Source organism: Hippoglossus stenolepis, chromosome 4 (genome assembly GCF_022539355.2).
Source record: "Hippoglossus stenolepis isolate QCI-W04-F060 chromosome 4, HSTE1.2, whole genome shotgun sequence".
In the NCBI taxonomy this organism is placed as follows: domain Eukaryota; kingdom Metazoa; phylum Chordata; class Actinopteri; order Pleuronectiformes; family Pleuronectidae; genus Hippoglossus; species Hippoglossus stenolepis.
Window position 1 is genome coordinate 7,034,032 of NC_061486.1, and position 22,121 is coordinate 7,056,152.

The following is a 22,121-nucleotide window of genomic DNA, read 5'->3' on the forward strand; positions in this document are numbered from 1 at the left end:
TCACATAAAAGTGCTTGAAAGTCAGAAAAACTCCACTAGTCCCATCCATCACCCTAACCTCCTCATTCTTATCATTGCTTTTGGGAACTGCCAGTGTTTACTGCGGAGACAAATTAAAAGAGCTGTCAGTCAGCAAGAATGCAAAGAAATAAAACCAAAGTGATGCCTTGACACTTCTCTCTCTCACTGAAAGACATCGGGAGATAGAAGGCACGCGGCCCGGGCGGAATTCGGATTTCCCCCCACATCTAGATGTTTATGACAGTTTCTCCTCTGTGCTGACACATCTGCAGAAAGCACAACTCATGACTCCGATCTGACATCCCTCTCTGGTCCGGGCGAACTGTCACTGAAGCTTAACACCTCGCTCGAGGCATCGAGAGCCTTACATAAGAGGGAATATCTATTTTTTAAATCTTTGTTCCCGACGCCGATGCACGTGCAGATACTGTACGTCACGCCGCCGTTATGATTCGGACGGATGTCACCTTGTATCTTGTTATCTCAGTTGGAACTGGAGCAGAATATGAGCAGGAAGTGTTATGGATAAGAGAAGACCTGGGTTATTATAGCTCTGTGATGCCATCGGAGTGTTAAGCAGAAGTGTCAACTCACCACAGGCTGAATTCAATCCTAATAACTGCTGCCAGTCACAGACCCCGCTCCACGGGTGATATTAAAAGCATTTTTGCCGAGGTAGTGATCCCTCACCCATGCACACGAATACTCACAAACTCACGGGAATGCACGCACACACACACACACGCACACTATTAAATCAGAGTCGAGCGAGCCCCACCCTGCCCCCTGCTTGACATGTAAATTGCCTCCAAGATAGTGTTGGCAAAAGACAATACGAAGAGAAAGAAGGTGGTGCCCATGAACATGGTCAAAGAAAATGAATGAGAGGTGAAAGGCAATAGAAGGAGCCAGAATAAGTAATAACAGAAAGCAGTGGGTGTGAAATGCTCTGCTAACCAGGGCTGCGTGGACCCGTCATCCAGTCTGATGGGAACTGGGTGGAAAAGGAGTGAAATCAACAAGGTGTAACTGATACGACCGCCGATTGTGGTGACATTAAAAATCCTGCACGTGATTCTCTCATCTAGGACGGGGAGACGTGGAGAAAATTCTCGAAAACTATTTCTTGAAAAGTCAAACCGAGCCATAAAAGAAATGATACCTGTATCTCAAAAGATCTGAGCAAGATATGAAATTGTGTATTAATCAAGACAGATGAGAAAAAGAATCTTCATCAGACTAGAAAGCTGATTAAAAAGCGCAGCTCATTTCCACACGAGAGAGCACAATGACATATTGCTTTTGGAAAATGCATAATCGGATCTAATTAAAATAATAAAAAGCCATTTAGAGTATTTAGCTACATTTACCAAGTGTTGGTGCATTTCTGCACATCTAATATAACTTCTATTGTAGCTCAATGTTTCAGATACGGTGGAGGCATCGAATTCTCAGGAAATGGCCTGAATTGTTTGAGATTTTTAGAAAGTGTAGGTACCACCACTGAGATGATTACTGTTTATTAGTGCAATATCAATACAAGTCAAAACACAAGCTCAAACAAGAAGCAGAGTTGTATACACACAACTCTGACAAAACTGGATATGACTCGATCACAGCCTTTAAACTAACGTGAAATTTTCATTTTTACCTACTATGCCCCATTTTTTATATCCTTGTATCGATAGCTAGAACTATCAACCTCGAGAGATGTGCATCAGCAACAAACTACTCTGACCCGTCCTCCCTCAGACTGGTGATCGGTCTCAGAAAATGATTTATCACAGGGATGGTGGTAAACCCTATAACCCTAAAAGACTATAAAACCATACGTGCTGATGTTCGCATTAACAACACAACAATCTTGGTGCCAACTTACTTATATAACTCCTCAAACTTTGAGGTTTATAGTTACTTAGCAACAATAAATCACTGGAACCAGAGCAAAGGTGTCAAGCTTGTAAGAGTCAGACAATCACACAGACTCGCTCACAATCCATGATGATGGAGCCGGAGCATGAAGTCTTTATCACAGATGAGAGGACATGCTGAGCAATATGAAACGTCTTACCTGGGACTATAGGAAGCTCTTGTCCCCGGGCCATTCCAAGCAGGAGCATTATGAAGAGGGGTGTCACCCCTGACCACGCACCACGCATCGTGCTGCTCACTGTCCTGGCATCACTGGGCGTCAATCTGGGGAAAGACATTAAAACATTTAAAGGGCGGTCATGTTGGTGGAATATCCCTCTGTCTGCTGGGTAAGAAAATTAATAAGAAATATCAAAATTTGATTTTTTTGGTGCAAAACCGATGAAATACAGTACCAGGAGAAAAACGATTACTACAGCAGCATGAACACAATAGCGAAAACATCCCATAACAACAGTTTAAAGCATTAGTGAACAGGAAGACAGAACTAAATTCTCTATTGACTCCCTTTACTTTGTAATGATATGGCAGATGAATCCATAATTTGTAATTCTTACAGAGTTTAGAGATGATTGTGAATCGACTTTTCCTCTGCTGCCGAACTTCTTTGTTTACACGCACTCATGCATGCACACCCCCACACACACACACACACACACACACACACACACAACACCGATGCCTCTGTGTCAAATTGATTTCAGACAGGTGAGACAAAGGCGTCAGAGTTTAGTGGGGTGTGCGAGACGATGCCGCGGCGCTGACATCACCTGCGCACAGTGACAGGGACCGTCTGTAGCCTGGAAATAAATCGGAGGATTCTCCGCATCAGCCATCTGTGGAACAACCTGTTCACCCTTGTTTGATTACATCCAGCAGGCCAGGCAGGCTCGGCTGCTCCGTCTCCTGCTCCGTCTCCGTACATCTCTCTCTCTCTCTTTCACACTTTCCTCTCTGCACCGCTATGCACTCTGATTTTCTCTTTGCAGCCCTTTTTCCCAGGCATGACATACTCCGAGAATTGGATATGCTTCGACTAAAATATGATGGACTAGCTTTATCATAAATTCCGAGGCACTACAGCAGTGACAGTCTCTTCAAGCCTTGAATCTTTTGAGATGATGAAGAGCATTTAATATCACCTCCTCTCAATAAAGAGGTGAATGTGTGCAGTAATGAAAAGGACTGCTCCGTTAGCAAAGCTACCGCTGCTCAGAAAGGTTTTTGCCCTGTGCTGCGTATTCTACTTTACTATGTTCTCCTTCCAATCATGCGTTAAAAGCCCCTTTAATTTCTTTTGCAAACCTTTTTAATCCACACCAAAAGAGCCAATTATTTGTCACTTATTGGCTGCTCCTTTCTACGCCACCCCCTCTCTTACTCTCCTCTCTGTAATGGGTTTGAAAGCAGAAGAGGGCAGAGGAATACCAATATAGCTTTTTTTTCTTCTCCCAATCTTATCAGCAGGTACTCGGTGGACTCTCTTGCAAACCTTTATATGCATTTCCTGGAATTTGAAGAGCCTCTGAAAAGGCCGTCTATCAGATCTCAACCACGGGGAGCTCATTGCGGCAGCGTTCGTTATCATCACCTCTCATTCCTCCAATGTCACAGCAGAGCCGGAGAATTATTATATTTGCACAATTGCACCACTTGCATTTGACGATGACGAGCGCGCTCCCAACTAAATGTGTGATAAAGAGAAGTCTCTGTGGTTTCCCCCTGTGGATTCCAGTGGTTTCTCTTCGGCATGGCCACCTGCACCAGTAGCAGGCCAGTATCCAGGAGGAGCGGCGAACTAGGTTCTCCTCATTTTTCTTGATAATGGTTTCAGATAAACAGTGCATCTTCCTCTCGCAGGCAATCTGATAAATACCCAATTACCAGGCAGGAGATGGCGGCGACAAGTGGGCGCCAGGGGTCTTTGGAAACGTGGGACACGTGGAAGTGAGCTGGCCTCCTTCACCCAGAAGCAAGTGGTGACTTTGACTTTGTAATTCTACTCATCACCCTGTTCCATTTGATTAATGAAGGGACAGATTAGAGATAAAGGAAGATTTATTTGAGCCCTCCCCTCTGGAAACCACAAACAGGTACGTGAAGATGCATCACTTTCCAATCAATGACCTTTCCTCTGTAGTCGTTATTACACCGGCTTCCATCAAAGGAAATGAGCATGTTTTACAAGAGTTGTTTTAGTGGCCTTCTCGGCTTTCACTACCAATTCGGTTTGGAGAGGAATGAAAGGCCCTTATTGTCCGTCCTTATCTGACTCAGTGACTGTTGAACGGATTGAAGCCAATTAATCAGCAGTGACAAGAGGCATTGCTGCTGGCTCACTGACCAAGTCCCACAAAAGACAAGAACCATCAGCAGAACACTCACTGCCCACAAATTGATTTTTGGATGCCTGCTAATCCCGGACAATGTCATTCAAAACCTGTGGTTTCTCATTATGACACTTCCACATGACCCAAGCACTTCAAGTCGATCGGATAATTGTGGGGCTCACACCTTTGTTTCCACAGACGAGCAAAAACACAACTTTTCCACTTCATCTCGCAGATGTTCCCGTCGATGCACTAATGAGACGCTCGAGTGCAACGTCCCTGAACCTGGACAAGCGTCAGGTGAAATATTTAAAACTAGGATTTGCGGGTAACTTAAGGTTAAGCTAGTTGGAGAGAATCTGAGAGTAAGAGTGAACTTCTTATTACCTCTGACTGGGACCTCGACACCTCACTGCTTAATCCATTTCTCTTTCATCTTCTGCTTTGGTGCTTCTGAAGCCCACTGCACTTTCTTACACCGACAGACTGAATGTAGGAAGCAAAAGCAGGAGGACAGGAAAACAATAGAGCAAGTACAAATATACTTATAAATATACCTAATTATAAGAGCATTCATACTTTTTTTTGTACGGACAGGATATTACAATTACTGCGTCCAGCAACTCACAACCTACATACAGCATGTGAGTATTATATTTAGACAGAGTTTAAATAATCCAAACTATACAACCAATTTTCTCCACTGCCGTTAACGACCCTGCGTTCTATCAAACACCATTTAGACTTCAGAGTTCATTTTATTCATAATCCTATAAAATGCATTTTCAGTAGAGCAGAAATGGAGAGATCAAACATAATAAGAGACGTCACAGGGATTGCACACGCTAGCACTTAAGGAATGTCTTATGGTATTTAAAAGCTGAGTAATTATAGGGATAGTAATGATTACTGAATACAGTACAGCACATGGTTCTTATGATATTCAATCCGCGGTAAAGTTGATAGATTGAAGTTGACACTGATGCTTTCAGGGGTAAAGCCTGCAGTTACCTTTTAACTCGTATACTGCAGCAGTTTACTCCAACTACAATGGTCACAGCTGACAGTATGTATCATCAATATTAAATCTAGTATGTGTGCTGCAGCCCATTTTGATTCTGGCAAAATATCGACTTTCAGCACATTATAACTAGGCCAAGTTTGAGTTTAAAAAAAAACAACCGGCTTCGATGAAGTGGCCAAAATTCACAGTAACGTGAGGCTGGAAGAGCAGTGGAAATAAATCGGGATTCGTCTCAAAGTGTAGACGCAGAAACAAATCCCCTGAAGAGTGCGTTGTTGTGTTGTGCTACGTCAGCTGATGTCAGTTGATGGATGGCTCCTGTGGCTCTCAAGCACTCTGTCCTGCGTGTCACCATGGCTACTCCTTCCTCATAAAAATGCCAACACTTCCTTAAGCATCTCACATTCACAGCACATTATGCTCCATCACTTCATTACAATAAAAGGATTAACCTGCCTGGCATCTGTAATGTGGTTGGTGGGGAGGGTGGACAACACGAGGCTGAACCGTCCCCCCCTCCCTGAGCGTCTATAGATCACTCTGCTCGTGCTACTAATCATCCAGACTCCTGTGGGGGCGACGGTGGCAACATGCAGGGTTAAGAAACAAATATGAAGCCATTAGGATGTCCTGCATTTGACATACATATTAGAATATGCTCTGATACACTCCACTGGGATAGACCTGGTTTCACTGCCCCAGTTTATAGTGCTGGCCACTGTACGTCTTATAGAGTAAAAGAAGAAACACTTTAAATGGTAGAAAACTATTTCAGACACTGTTCAGTCAGGCCAACATCTTTTTAATTTTCCAATCTGGGATTGATGTTATTAAATTGCTGTAATTTAATAGAGGTAAAGGGTCTCTTCATCAAAAAACTGGCAAATCGATGATATGAGGGAAAAACCGGAATTACAATAAATTAGAAGAGCCGAAAGCACTCCAGTGTGACAGGGGAGATGGGCTTGGTCACATGAGGCCTCCCCACAGTGATCCGTCTTCTCATGAATGTGATCTGTGATAAATTAAAAGCTGATTATTTCCTGGAGGGAGAAGCCAAGCGCTTGGCCCCCCAGCCCCCTCACTGGCGGTGATGGATTAGTCCAGAGTCTGCACTATGGACCTGTCCCCACTGACTGCACAGCCACGGACGCCACGGGCCTAAGTGCCTCCTATCAAGATGCCATCTCTGACAACTATTAATTTATTTGAATAAATGCTCCGCCATCTCTTTAAAGGACAATTCCATTTTTCTGTGCGACAGATGGATGGTTCTTTGATTTTTTTTCATCATCCAATCCCTTTTAACACTGGTGCGTGATTCCGCGGAGACATATTCATTAAAGCTGGGAAAAGTGATTTTATGTCATGAAAACAACGTTGACTAAATACAATTTCAGCTGCATTGTATTTGAGTGACCTAAGCATATGAACGAGGGTTTTCATGATTAAAAGCACATTTTTATCCTCATATTTTCCGTTAAATTTGGTCACTGTAATATAATACGCACTAAAAGTAGCATGAGGGGCACAGGCTAATTCCTGATGAGAAACGTGTCACAATGAAACAGTGTTATTGCAGTCAGAGAGCACTTGGCAGCTATAGGCTCAGTGTGCGAGCTCAGGTGCAGCGTCCACGAGCTGAGCTTTTTACATTACGGGCCCATTCACATGTGTCTGGACCATTTTCTCTGGGTCGGCATCATTTGGATGGTGCAACAGTGCAATTTGTCTGCAGTGATTGGGTCTGCCCGTGTGGGAACAAAGGCGGTCAGTCCGAGCCATTGTGTCCTTTTGTGTCCCATATGTCAGAAGTCTGCTGCACAAACAATGCAGCAACTGCCAAGAGCACAATAGTCATTATCTCCTCTAGAAATCACTGCCATTATCCGGCTGCAATCATAACTCTAATTACAAAAGTTGCTTTGTAAGCAGGTAGATTATGCAATGTTAATTACCCACGCACAATGCTGCAAGTGTGTGTTCGAACGCCACTCACTATTGTGGCCCCGCACAAAAGCAGCACACGTTTTACCCTCTGCCACATGCGAAGGAACGTCAGGGCCCCTTGATGGCTGGATGAAGTCCTCGTGGTACAATCACACTCTTCTCATTAATAATATCTCATTAATAATAGTGGTAATAAATCATTCATAGGCAGATCATACGACATGAGCCAATAGATCTGTGTGTGCGGCTTGAATTGATGAACCTCATCCTATACACTTGTTCATCTCATTAGTCAATCTCACCTGAAGCATCAGCTGCAGAAGCTGAACTGTTTCAGCATTCTCCAAGATTTCAGACTCTAACACTTGTGTTCTTTTTCATTCTGAAGGTGCCACTTCCCTTGTTCCTGCATATAGATAACGTCATTGACCTCTTTCCTAACATACTGAGCTTTAGAATCAGTCACAGCCACCACGGGAACAGGCACAGAAACATGCTGCGGTAATAAAGGTTCGAACATTTACAGATTGAACTGACCAAAAATTGACTATGCCATTGTACTAACCTTATAGTTAATTTCAAGGTGAATCAATGTATTTATAACCCACTTTCAACTATGCATTCTTCAACGTACAGATGCAGCAAAGGTGTCAAAACGTGCATGTTGTTGTGAAAAAAACAAGGAGTTGACAAATGTGTGTTCATAAAAACGCAAGTTTCCTATAAACACGCTTGACTCAGGATGACTCCCTCGCAAATAGCACAACAACAGCCTTTTTGCATTTATCACCATAAAGGTGCACTTCACCGACCCACTCTGGCAAATTAAACCCTCAGAATAATATCTCCATCATTGCTGTATTTCTGTGCCCTGACACAAGCATCTATCTGGCTTTGGAGAGCAGCGCAGCACAGCCTGCCAACTCGGAAAGACCTGAAACCATGGGGCAATAAAAAGTGACATCAGCAATGGGAAAGTTAATAGTGTGTTTCAGATGCACTTTCTGGAGGACGGGAGCAGCGGAGGTTTCATTCACTGTAAGTGACAGTGGCTGGCAATCTCCCTCTGCCTTCCATATGCCCTTATGAATTCCAACCCGCTCTCTGCAATAACTTATAAATAGGTAAGGCTTCCACAGGGGCTTATGTGAATATCGCGTCTGGGTACGCACGGCATTTATTGTCTGTGTACAGCGTTGATGGTAACAGCTTGTTCTGCTTGTTCGTCTATCTCATGGTGCGGCGTGTGATTGCATCCGGCAGTTTGCAGTAAGTGTCACACTAGTAGTTATGCAAGGCTATCGACTTGATACGATTCCTAACTTTGAGGAGCTCGTTTGGGCACAGCTGTCAGCTGTCAGCGCCTCGAGCTGAATAAACAGAATACAGGAACACGCAGGCAGACTGACGGCAACATGACTGCAGGCGTCTGTTTCAAAGTGGGCCACGGGCACATTTTGTTCTTCTGAATTCAGGCCTGGTTCAAATCTGACATATACCGCTCATTGCATGTGATTCCGATTTTTATCATTTCTCTTTATGGGCCAAGTTAACCTGCTCGCATTAGAGGACTGTGACGTACAAAAGCTAATACTTAACTCTGTGTTCCACAATAAAAAAAACAACACACACTCCTACAATCCAACATTGTGTAACTGTTTCTATCAATTTTACATTTCAAGACCATAGACTAAAGATGGACGACGTGGCCACTCCTTCCTCCCACTATCCAGAAAGCCAATATATATTGAAAACGAACGCTGCCATCTTGACCCGATGGTCATTTGCAGCCAGAGTCTGTGCAGCAGCGATTGAGTGATGGAGTCACGTTATGAGGTCATACGGATAGACCAGCTCGACCAATCACTAGTCAGTCTGAGCTGTCAATCATGAATAATCTTAAGTAACCTACTGGAATCAAGATTTCTTGAACATACACCAGTATGATAAGAACTATAATGACAGAAACCATCTTTGAGATAAATGTATTTGACATGTATTTACATTTTTTGGTTTGGCCTAGGTCACATCTACAAACACGGAGAAGGCAGGGTTTATGACCTGTACTGTATCCAACCACCAGTGGGCGATGGAGACACTTTGGCTTCACGACATCCATCTTTATGCTCAGTCCATGATCCAGATTTGTCAGGAGCAGCACGACTCAGCAGGTGTGGAAGATCTTCTGTGGCTCTGGAGGAGCTTTGTCAAGTCAGAGAAAAATAACCCTGATGGCGACATAATCCTTTTTTTCATCAGGGTTATCAGGCCCCGGGCTCCTCAGAGACACTGAATCAGGAAGCTTGAGTTAAAACCTGGGGAGTGGAGGGGTCTAATCACAGATGTTTTTGCATTGCATTAGAGGAAGCGTGGGAGATTTTGAAGTTCGACTCATATGGGAACTAAAAGAGTCAGAACACTCTCTGCTTTTCAGATTCTGTTTTAAACTTGTCACACGTAAGAGGTTTAACCCACTTAGGACACTTCTGACTTCTGTTATGATAAATATTTTACCGTGCGTCAAAAGAAATATCTTGTATTCCTAAGTTTTCGTGTAAAAGTAAAGGATTTTTAAGTTTTTGCTTTTTTCTCTTTCACTTCAACAAAAAAAAGAGATCATTAGGCCTTTTCCCAAATCCTTCAAGTGGTACTTTATATGTCAGGAGACGGACTAGTTTAGCTGTGAAACTGCTGCAGTTTTTACACTCACACTGGGCCTGACAACTCACAGCAGTAAACGTTCATGCTCCAGGGAACAGCAGACAAGGATCAAATGTGTGACGTGAAAACCATACGTGGATAATCAGCTGCAGAGATCGTCGCAGAGCGGGGGAAAGACGGAGAGAAAACTCAGGTAGATAATGAGAACACAGAGGGTTTCGTACTGACTGACAGGAGCAGCGGTCCTGAACATGTACGAGGTTCAACAAGCCCCTGACATGAGCCCTTCTCCTCGGGACTCCCAGCCTTCAGCAGAGCACATCATCTCTCCATGAGGATTTCATCACATTAGCCTAATCCAGGCACGCAGATAGCGGCCGCAGCCACACTGTACCATTCACAGGCAGACACGCCGACAATAACCAATTAGAGCTATCACGCGTACTGTAATTAGCAAGACTGACTGATGTGAGCTTGTGTAAAATATATTCATATTATCCAAATTACAAATAAGCACATTCATCTAATTAGCTCACATAGCTTGCGAGCTTAATTAAAGTTAATGCATTATGATACCCCCAAAATCCGGAGATTACAATACTCCAAGGTTCTTGTTAATTAGAGCATTCACACATTGACAGACAGGGATCACAGCCTTCTTCTTTCCCCCTCAGCCAATTAAAACTGAGGGTCAACATGTTTTTTAAAATTTTTCTACAAGCCTGATGAGAATATTTTCAAGTCCTCCAGCTAACTCTTGTTCTTTTGCCAAAATATCCTCTCCCTTTTCCAATCCCTCCTATGAAATGGAACTACGAGCCAAATGAAATTGGCAGTAAGAGAGTCTGTCGTCCGCACAACTCCGCCTCGATGTTTGTTTACGAGAAGTTTACAAAAAAGGCGATTTTCACTTTCCTCCCTCTGTATTAATCTCGACTGTGGCAGGCACCCGGAGAGAAGCCTGAGCTGAATGCTCATTGTATCGCAGAGGACTCTCACACTTTGCAGAATTACCTTTGCTCCCACGTTTCTCTGCGAAGCCGCATTAACATAAAGGGGCTCATTACAGTATTGCCCGGCTGTGGGGTTCAGCTTTGTTATTAATGTGGGTGCATCTGAAAGTATAGCACCAGCGTTAATTTGTTGCTGGACCTGGGTATAAATCAGATAGAGCAGCCTCCTCATGATGTTGCCCTTGTTACCGCAAATCTCTGGCAAAGAACCGAAAAACGCCCGTGCTGTAGTAAAACGGATCATCTCTGCTGTGTTTTATAATTTGAGAGCATATGAGGGCAAAGATCTTGAAAGAATGAAGAAAAACTGCCTCCATTAATAAATTGTCAAGAGAGAAATATAGTACAGAAAAATATGGGATTTCAAAGCTGCAAAAGTTTCACTTTTTCAGTCTTTAACACGTAAAGGAAAAGTTTGACATCTTGGGAGAAGCACTTATTCCTTCTCTTGCTGAGAGTGATTGATAACACTCATCTGTAGCCGACACTGTACACGGAGCTGTACAGCCTGGTTAACCTATGCTAACCTAAGCTAACGATAGCAAATGAGGGATCCACCTCAATGTGGCTTCCAAGGTCTTAAATAAATAAATAAATGATGATGGCGATGATGATGACACCCACTTCAAACACCACTTAAAACATTGACAAGAAAACTGGAATTAAAAAAAAAAAACTAAAATATACTGCAATGAATCATCACCATCGACTGTCACAGCATCTGTCTTTTCTAACGCAACAAAACGCTCTAACTGCCGTGGTAATGCTCCAGCTACAGATGCTCCTCTATCATTATATTTTGCTTGACTCATTCTTAAAAGCTTTACCAAGTGCGTTTTAGTGCTTGGGGGGTTAGAGATGAAGAAGAGCCGTCCACGGCGCCCAAAGAAGAGCGAGCGGCGGACTGCGGAGGTTTTCTATTTATAGTACGATCATAAAAGGGTACAACAAGTAGGATTGTTCCTGTCTGGTGGCCCCAGGAGCTTTTACATGTTCCAACAGGGACTAAATGAGGGAAATTGAAAGAATTTAAATGCATCATTCAATGTCAATGTTTAAATTTGCCAATTTTCAACTTGTACACCATTATTTTGAATCGGGAAGACATAAAATCATATTTCCTACAAAATATTAATCACAATTAAATATGGTGTATGATTCCTTTTAGTCTCATTTTTATTAGTACAGAGCTGGATTGAATTACACTGAACAGTCCCCAGTCTTTTCCTCTTAAGAACAGAAGATCTCTGGTAAATCATTCTACTATCTTGTGAGATTGACTGCAATATAATCTAGTACAGTGTAAATAGAATAGTTGATTCGAGAGTTTAAATCTGCATCTATAAGACTGTATGTGCTTACATTACTGTTGGCTTCCGTCATTCAGTAATTCTCTGAGGAATAAGGGAACATTGCCTGTTTTTCCGCAGATGAATTGGTCATTCACTGCAATAAACATCCATAAATTACATCCCGGGATAAAAACGTTAGCTGGAAAGCAATATGCTGTGTAACTTAACCAGTAAAGAACTTGTTCATAAATGCATTGCGTCACTTAGGGTAACTGGAGATACTATATGCAAATGCTTCAACTGATCAATGGATACTGACAGCAGAAGGGTTATTTGAATACAAAACAAAAACAAATTAAAGTAAAATTTTAGAGTTGCTCATGCATCATAATAAGATCAACGACCGCGTAAAGGCTTTGGGCTTCGTCATATTTGCATTTACCAAAAACAGAATCACTTTGGGGAGCTTAATTGACACTGACAACTCAGCAAAACTATCATACCAATAGGCCTAATACTTCAAATTTTCCAAAGTGCAAAGTGGACAAGGGTTGTGCCACTTTCACATCGTGTGTGCTGGAGGATAGCAATCGAAAAACAACAATCGGAACAACCTAAAATACACATTTGACCTTTTGCAACTGTATTTTATAATCCCAATGTTGTTCAGACAGAGACAGAGAGTCACTGTGCATTTACCAATGAGATTTCAGTTACCTTGAATAATGGACAGGAGCCAATTGGAGGCATCCATGTATGGTTGCTTGCAAATACTTTATTAGTAGGCTGTTATCGTCGAGTTGGATGCATCACATTCACAAAAATGCTTCATTTCATTAGTAGAAAAAGCCCATTTTTGCCAGCAGACAGAGACGGTTTATTTCACAGTACGTGAACTTGCATTAGTCATCAAATAAAACAATAAAAAACGGGAAAGAATTGACTCAACAACAAACCGCATGATTGAGAATAAAATCCTCAGGGAGGACTGTGATGAGACAGAACTTATTCTACATGTTGCTTAAATACACATTGAAGATTGGCTTTTCTACATTATCTTTCTATAACAAAGAAAATAAGATTCATTTTTTGGCTTCCACAATAAAGGAAAAAATATATATATATATATTTGATCTAGTAACACTTACACACTGTTGTTTCCGTACGTTCACTCGAAGAAACGTTTACACAAACACAGACAGACTCAGAGGGTATTCCTGTCTCCTGCACCCTGATGTAGATGGATGCCCCTGGCTGCTGATCCTGAATCTACATTAGGTCATTACAATAAACAGCGTGGCCCAACGACGCCTGTAAAGCGGAGGAAGCCGAGCAGCTTGGGAGGAGAACTACTCTCCCAACCCTGTGGGGAAACATCGTTGACACAGTCATCTGTCTTAGTTACTCAGGAGTTAGACCTGCTGACACACACACACACACACACACACACACACACACACACACACACACACACACACACACACACACACACACACACACACACACACACACACACACACACACACACACACACACACACACACACACACAGAAGAGCCGGGGCAGCCCCTGCAATCCTGCTATGTTGTTATGATACTGCATTAAAGGAACTAATAGAGTGCATCAGAAAATATAGAAAGCATCACAGGGAGAGAAAGCAGTCGGGCCGGATTTAATGATGACAAAAGTATTAGGTTGTTGGGGGGTGGGGTGGGGGGTGGTTGTTTTCTGGTCAGCTGCAGGCAAGGTGCAGCAAGGTTAGACATAACCTCACTTCAGCACAGGTGACTTCTGACCCCGGGTATCAGGTGAAAGTAAAGTGGACCAGATCGCAACAGTGATGAGAAGACTGGGGAGGAGGGTGGGAGGGGATTGTGGCGTGGGGAGGGGGGGTGGAGGAGAAAAGGCAGGACAAGGGCGTCACTGCGTTGAACTCTCACTCCGTCACCCCGGGGCTGCCGGTGTTTACGGAGCTGTCAGTCACGTGGTGAGGCCTCTCCCGGGGGACACGGGCCACCGGGGCGATGAGAAAATAATAGCTCCTTCTGTCAGAGCTTCGAGGGACAGGGGTCTGATGGACACCGCTGGGAATTAGAGCCGGCCTCCGGGACACATCCCATCCTACACTTAAACACTGGCAGGATAGACAGTCGCACATGGGACAAGGTTCGAGGAAAAACACACCGCTCTCGCCAATGATATCGATATCTGTGCGAGGACCCCCTCAATGTCCGTGATGTCCCCGTGTGTCCTGGTGGTTTTACTGAGACGTCTGAGGTAAAGGCGATAAAGTGAGCAAACATTGTACGCTCCTACTTTTAGAAGCACGATGATGCAGCACCTTGTATCTTTTCTCTTTTATCTAACCAACCTTATCTCTGTGAACATGTGGCTGTGACCACAAGGACTTGTTTTGGAAACTTGAAGAAGTGACCTCAGCATTTTGAAGTCGAGAAATAACAAAGTACATTTATAAAGCCTCTAGGTGATTGAATGTATTCCTGTTGTTTGCCTCCTTTGATTTTTAACGCATCAAAGCTTGTCAGCCAGCTCTCAAACCTAAAAAAGTCCTTGTACTTTCCTGAATGCATCAGCAGAGTTTTCAAAGTCTTAACAATTCAACCTAAGTATTAGAAATGCCATCTGGCCCGAAAGAAATGTGATTGATTATCTATCTCAGAAGATTTTCAAGCCTCTGCAGTCTAATTTTCATATTGCACTAAAATGAACGGCGATCAATGGCCGCCTGGCAGGAAGGAAATCAATCTAAAAAATTGTTATGCTTTGGAAGATGATCATATGTGGAGTACAAACAGTGAATGGGATACAACTACAGGTTTGTTTCTGAAGCAAACAGCGCCACACTTGATACAAGACAGCAAGGAGGACGTGCTTCAACTCCACATAAGGGCTGCAGCATAAAGAATTACAGTCATGCTTTATAAAAGAGCTTCAGCATGGCCCTCGGTGATGAGCTGGATTGGAAACCACTGCCCCATCCATAAAATCAGACTTTAAATCAGGCTGAACCACCATTAAAAAAGGGTTGAGAGAGATAGCCGAGCTCATCATTAGTACAAACACTCAGAAATCATCGGGTAGCATCTGCTTTCTGCACATCCTCCCACATCAATGCTCGGAGCAGTACGCCTCGGGGAAGGCTGCGTTCGGAGGGCTATTCCCCCGTCTCTTACCATGAATAACAATCTCTCCCTCCAGGTAATTAAAGGGGACAAACGATGTCCACAGGGCCAAGCAAGCCCATTATTAAGCAAAGCAACTATTACACAGAGTGTGTACACATGAGGAGAAATAGGCTCTTCACACACCAGTCCAGGAAACATAATGGCCATTGATTTTGAGTGGACTCGCAGAGAGCCGGTTTCACTATATCTATTACACAGATTAGTCCATGTATCTTTTTATCTACCTGCATTAATGCAATGCTGCACATTATATGCTTTGTTCTCCGCTGCCTGAAAGGGGGCGTCTAATGCCTTTGTCTCTGCCGGGGAGCCCAGACAAGGTGATGCGCTCTTCACTGATGACCTGCCCTCCGCTGCGTGTTACCACCGATCCCACAAACTGCATGGACACAACACAAACACTCGCACAGACACACAAAAGCAGATTCCTTTGCATTCTCCCTGCTGCACACTGATTATGCACATTTATGTATGCAAACACACCATACAAATGAATGCACAAACACACACACACGCACACATGGAGTGTATTTGACTTTGTTACAGAATTAGAGCAGTGCAGACATCTGAGGCACAGACACACCGAGCACACCAGCCAGCTGTGTACTCTCCTCTCATCCCAGTTGGAATTGGTTATTGACATCAAACACTGAGCCTCTGCTGAGCATGCACAAACTCTGACACTATGTTTAAAGACAATGCACGAGACAAAGAAGCTCATTCAAACAACAGCCCTCATCCTGAATGCAACCTGGCATGTAGAAACGCTGCAGAAGTGACCTTGCCATGGTTTTTTTTTTTTCTTATTGATGGATTGCTCATCCCGTCTATTGTCTGTGTTGCACCACAATTATTCATGACATTATGTATTTTACGGGCAACAGGACTAAGATATGGAGGTAATCTTATTCCATGCAAGATAACTAGCTCTAGTTCTGTTGTATCAGAGAGACTTGGGGCTTCAGAACATAGAGGAGGCAGATTGACGGACAGAATAAAAGGAAGGACATTCCTTTGCTAAGAAACATCTTGCCCTCATCAGCCCTTCGCTGCCTCATTTCCACATTTCAAACAATGTCCAAGTACAAGTCCGACCCGAATCAAAAGACACTCTGCAAACCTCAGGAATGAAAAACAACCCACATCTCAGTGTCTCCCACTGGGACCTGAGCGGTTTTTACGTCTTTCAAACCTGATAAACAATACAGCACCTAAGAAGAATCACAAATTAATAGACCACACATATCCTGCCAAAGGCTGGGCAGTGTGGGTGGATGTCCAGACTGTAATAGAGATGTTTATCACAAGATGACGGAGGTGCAGAAAGCTGGTGTCAGAGGAAACAAAAAAAGATACGGGTGGTGCATGAGTGAAAATGAATCTTTATACTGCACCTATTGTGATGTTTGCCATTATTTCTAGGGTGTCTAAATGTTTTAAGGGCAAGAAACACATTTAAATTCATATTTTTCTTATTAAAGTTGAACTGACATTTGAATTATCTTAAATGTTATTGTGTGGGAAAATGTTAACTATGACGACACTGCAGCTGTTGTGCATATATCTCTGTTTTTCAGAAGAGTTTAAAACCGTGTAAGCTTCGGGCTCCTGGGTGGGTGTTTTTCATTGCAACTGTTGACTGACATTTGAGAGCCAGCACTGCTAGGAGCCCTGGATGTGCTGTGGGAAAAGTGTTTTTTTCCCCACTCTTGTAATAAAACAAGTGCAAAGTTATGAACTATTTTATATTTAGAACATTCAACATGGTAGGACTTGTAATCTACTGAGAAAGTGGAAGTTGATGTGAGCCTATAGGAATCTAATACTAATTTCAGTTGGACATTGAACTTTGATATCATCTACAAGTGTCTGCCCAGCACCTTGAGGTTGAGTGAAGAGCTTCCTGCATCCTCAGAACGGTTTTCTGATCATTTACATTGGTGCGTAAGCTTTTCAACATAAGTAAGCCTTGTTCATGCTGAGGCGGCATGAACAGACCAGGAGCTTATCTCCCGATGCAGGGGGCATGAAGCAGCTTACAGCAGGTGTTCAACACAAACCCATGGATAGGACAGCAGTCCATCACAAAGGCTTACTCCCAGCACATGTGCTTGTATGGTCAGTGGCTAAGATTGTTTGAATTAAATCAAATAAATATTGTTATAGTGAGGCGTGGGACTGACCATCTCAGTGCTGACGACCACCTATCAAGATCATACTTTGGGAGCTGTGGAAAAAGCAAATGCTCAGTTATCCTGAGACAAATCAGCCACATTTTCAATCTCTTCCATTTCACACATTATGGAGCTGATCACTGGGATGACATTGTCGATTTGGGAACGGAACAAATTCCTCAATCATGACAGGAAGGGAGAATGGAGTGTCGCTGTCCTCGAAATGAAATCAAACCAAACTGATCCAATAGACAACAGAATACCAGTGGCAGCTCTCATTAGTAAAACCATAGAGATTTCAGTATCATTATCATGGTTTCACATCTATTTCTGCCAGCACCGGAACCTGAAGAAAGAGATTATGCTTGAAAATGAGTGACACATGAGATTATCTGTTAGCTCCTGCTGAATGCGCACACACAAACACACTCTCGCACGCCACACACACACACACACACACACACACACACACACACACACACACACACACACACACACACACACACACACACACACACACACACACACACACACACACACACACACACACACACACACACACACACGGGGTGTATTATGATGAGGTTTTTTTTTGTTGAGCAATCTTCCAGGTACTTAACAGCATTACCATGTGGTGCTGTAGACTGTCTGCTTGATTTACACAACACTGAAGCTCCTCGAGAGGTAAGCGAACGTATCTGCCTCCACTCCTTTGATCAGCTCCTCCGCCATCCCATTTCCTGTTCCCCTCTACTCAACAGCAGCCACCCTCTCCTCCTTTCCCCGTCGGTATTGTTGTTGCTGATGAAGAAGTCAGTTATTCTTAACTCGCAGAGCACATTATTCTGCCAAAGTCCTCGGTGCATTTGACTCCTTGTCGGGATGACGAATTAGCATAAAAAAAGAAATTCACAGACTCAAAGAGGAAACACTCATCATAATCATGATGCATAAAACAATTCAAACATTAACATGATGCACAATTGTTGGATTTAAACAAAGAGTCCATATGCTAGTTTTTATACCTGAGCCCTTTTTTGACATAAGGTGTATAAACAGTAATTAAAAACTGTAATCTGCTCCCTCGCGTCTCTCCACCTGCAGACGACTGACAAGATCCAACCAGTAAACAAACCCGACTCCCTCCAGACATGACTAATTGACTTGCCACCATGGGTGACTGACATGCCATCCAGAGGGCACCATAATGGCCATGTCATGAGGGAATGATGAGACCTGTCGACGGCGAGCGTCTCTCGACCTTTTGCATGTGAGGTCGGGTGTCAGAGGGAACACGATCCCCCTGCTGCCGGACCCCAGCGCCTCGGGGCTCGGAGTGGATGAGCCAGAAATGACGGGGGACCACAGCTTTTCAATCAAGCAACCTTGCAGGACAGTGATTTCATTCTATATAGCGTCGGAATGAAAAATAAAAACAATAAAACACAAATCAATCGGAAGCAGCCTCAGGCCTTTTAAACATCTTGAGGGTGGAGGGAAGATGAAGTAGAGCGACGGTAACTTCCTCCATCATCTCGACCTAACAAAGGGTTATTATCGTGGGTTGTTGGTTTTTTGTTGTTGTCGGTTTGTTTCTAGAGCAGAAATGTTTTCTGTACAAGAAATATCTCAGAGTTGGTGTAAAGGATTTTTATCAAAACCAGTGAATATGAATAAGTGACAATGAGTTTTGACAAACAGGAAACGTGACTGCACACATAATCACAATAATCAAATGACAAGCCGTGTGTGCTTTTTGAATAATCTTTACACACATTAGTTTGTGCTGTTGTTTTTGTCTCCATTCATGCTTAGTATGCCTCTTGTCTTATTTCCAAATATCACTAATCCTGTTGATGAAATCTGTTAATTTTCTGCTTTTGCTGCCATACACAGAATTCCAAGTTTGCCAATAAGCCCCAAATTCACGGTGGGTAAAGTCATCCATTAAACCAACAAAAGTAAGAAGGAGCTACAAATATAGTCATTAAATTTATGTTATTATTATAGATGAATGATTTGTCATTTGTTTCTTTGTTGTATCTAATCTCTGTGTTTGGACTTAATTATGATCCATTAAGATCCAGTGTGATATATTCAAGACTTCAATTCAAGACAAAGAAAATGATAGCATACTGACATGTAGACCTGACGAGCAGTGAAAAGATAAAATGTCAGACAATGGGGCAAAAATGTTCCTCGGAAGCATTTTCTTTGCAATGTAGAAACTAAAAAATAAACACAAAAGAATAATTGATAACTTGATAGAATTATGCTAATACGGCAGGAAGAGAGTTTTAGTCTCATCTCTTTTTAAAAAGCAACAAGGCCTTGTATGAGGAATCTATAGTATCATTATTGTCAATAAATAATGTACAGTCTAAGAAGAAAGAAACAAGTGATGCTGCATAAATATATTTTTACACAATGCAAAACAGTTTCCCTATAAAATAAGGCAGACACGAGTGCTTCTGTGAAACAGAGAAAGCAAAGCATTGATTTGAAAAGCCAGTCGACAACCCCCAACCATCATAGCAACTGATGTAGAGCACAAAATATAAAAAGGTTCTTAAGCTCTCTGGGAAAGTGAATCAATCTGGAAAGATCCACAGTGGCGAATGCTGCCAAGACCTGTAAGAATCAAAGTATCACACAGGGCTGGAGCAGAAGAGGAGAAAATGTAAAAAGATGGCACAGCAGCTGCGTGGACAACGCTCCACCTGTCCACATATCCTCACAGCCATGTTGTAAATCTCACAAGTGCAGAGCGTCGGATTAGTGATAGGAGCAATCACTGGGAGGAGGCTACTCACAGTGGGCGGCAGGGATAAATACACTGCACCGTTTACACCTGAGACATGTTGGGCAACATGTAAAAGACACCAGACCTCTTAGTTATAGGTCGGCAAAGAAAAAGTTCAGGGTAGGATGGATTAAAAGAGTCATGCAGAGTGTTACACCACAGAGTGGATATATAAGACGTTTAACTGAAACCCGATGAAAAAGCAAAATAAGGATGAAAAATAGAGGTTTCACCTTCATATTGTAACATAAGCGAGAATATAACCTAAATCTTAATACTGTAAATTACAGAGCTGGACATTTTATTGGTTGTCCATGAAAGAGACTTAGTCTTTTAGAATTCCTCCTGTGTTGATCCACAGTGTATTGATTCATCATCCCTCACTGTCCACTGCAATCCCCGCTGAGATCCTGCTCTCAGTACGCCAATACAGTGCTGCTGGCTGAGTTACAAGCATCCCACAACACAAACCATGCATCAGTCATGCCGAGCAGCCCGGTAGATAAATATCCTGGTGGCGTTTAGCCTTTAAATTTCGAATGTCTGTCTTTGGAGAGAATAAAACCTCCACCTGCAGGTTCGCTTCATTCCTGTCTGTCTCTTTCTCTGTGGTGCCTGGAGTCGTGCGGGGAACTTTCAGCACCACGGAGAGGGGACAGCTCCGCGTCCCGTCAGTCTGTCAACAGGCTGATCTGACAGGTGACACACACACACACACACACAAACACACACACACACACACACACACACACACACAAACACACACACACACACACACACACACACACACACACACACACACACACACACACACACACACACACACACACACACACCTGTCAAACCAGACACACACTGCTGACAGGAAGCCTGTACAATGAACTGCTGGTTTTATGGCACCGTGACATGAAAGCAGTGACACATACGATTTGCTGTATTAGAATCCGGTCTCGTCGTGTGCCAACTCTGCGTAAAAGCAGCTTTACGCAGAGTCCGCTGCGAGCTCCTGAGTCGGAGCCGTATCTTCACTGAGCACAGCTGCAGAGCCGTGATGGTATGAATCATACAAACAAACAAACACTACATACCCACAGATAGCCTCCACACCGGCAGACGGACCAACACGCACCATTTTCACCAAATTGCGCAGCACGCACACATGCACAACCGCACAAGCTCTATAAACTCGTGAGATCCAACTTACCTCTCCAAAAGGATGCGAGGGCTGCTGCACGTTTCTGCCACTTAAAATCAGAGGTGATCCATAACCAGCGCGCCCGTGAAACTTTTATTCGCTGCGCACGTTGTGGAGAACGACAACCGGGGGGATCTACAGCCTACAACTAGTGATGGAGCGACTTGACGCGGACGCCGGTTTATCCTCGTTCTAGACACAAAGCACTGGGAACTCAGAGCAAGGCAGGGTCCTTCGGTAAAGCTTATCCTCCAGGGTGAAAAAGAAACCAGAATATCCCGTGTGTCGTTACGTGCGGTGCAGTTAGTGCAGCGGTGAAGAGCCAGCGCTCACAGATCTGTCCATGCTTCTTCTCCTTCCCCTGCAGGGAGCAGCCGCGTCAGCCTCCCCGGGTCCTAGAGCTGCGCTAAACTAATGACACCGGTTATCAGCCTCCGAGCCTGTCAGCAGACTGGAGCCGCGCAGCCTCTTCAATCTACTGCTTTTTAAAGAGCCACTGTGAAACATGGTCTCGGGTTTC

The 22,121-nt window shown here is 43.4% G+C and overlaps 1 protein-coding gene across 4 annotated transcripts in view; it reads right to left on the bottom strand.

Moving 5' to 3' along the window:
• The window catches only part of robo1 (roundabout, axon guidance receptor, homolog 1 (Drosophila)), a 210,719-nt gene extending 188,743 nt beyond the window's left edge, over positions 1-21,976 (bottom strand). For all 4 annotated transcript variants that reach the window (XM_047339574.1, XM_047339575.1, XM_047339578.1 and 1 more), the window contains exons 1-2: positions 21,611-21,976; positions 2,093-2,217 (exon numbers count right to left, since the gene is read on the bottom strand). In XM_047339574.1, the coding sequence (XP_047195530.1) occupies positions 2,093-2,180 (88 nt within the window). In that variant the 5' untranslated portion in view covers positions 2,181-2,217; positions 21,611-21,976. The remainder of the gene's footprint in view (positions 1-2,092; positions 2,218-21,610) is intronic.
• Positions 21,977-22,121: the final 145 nt, after the last annotated feature.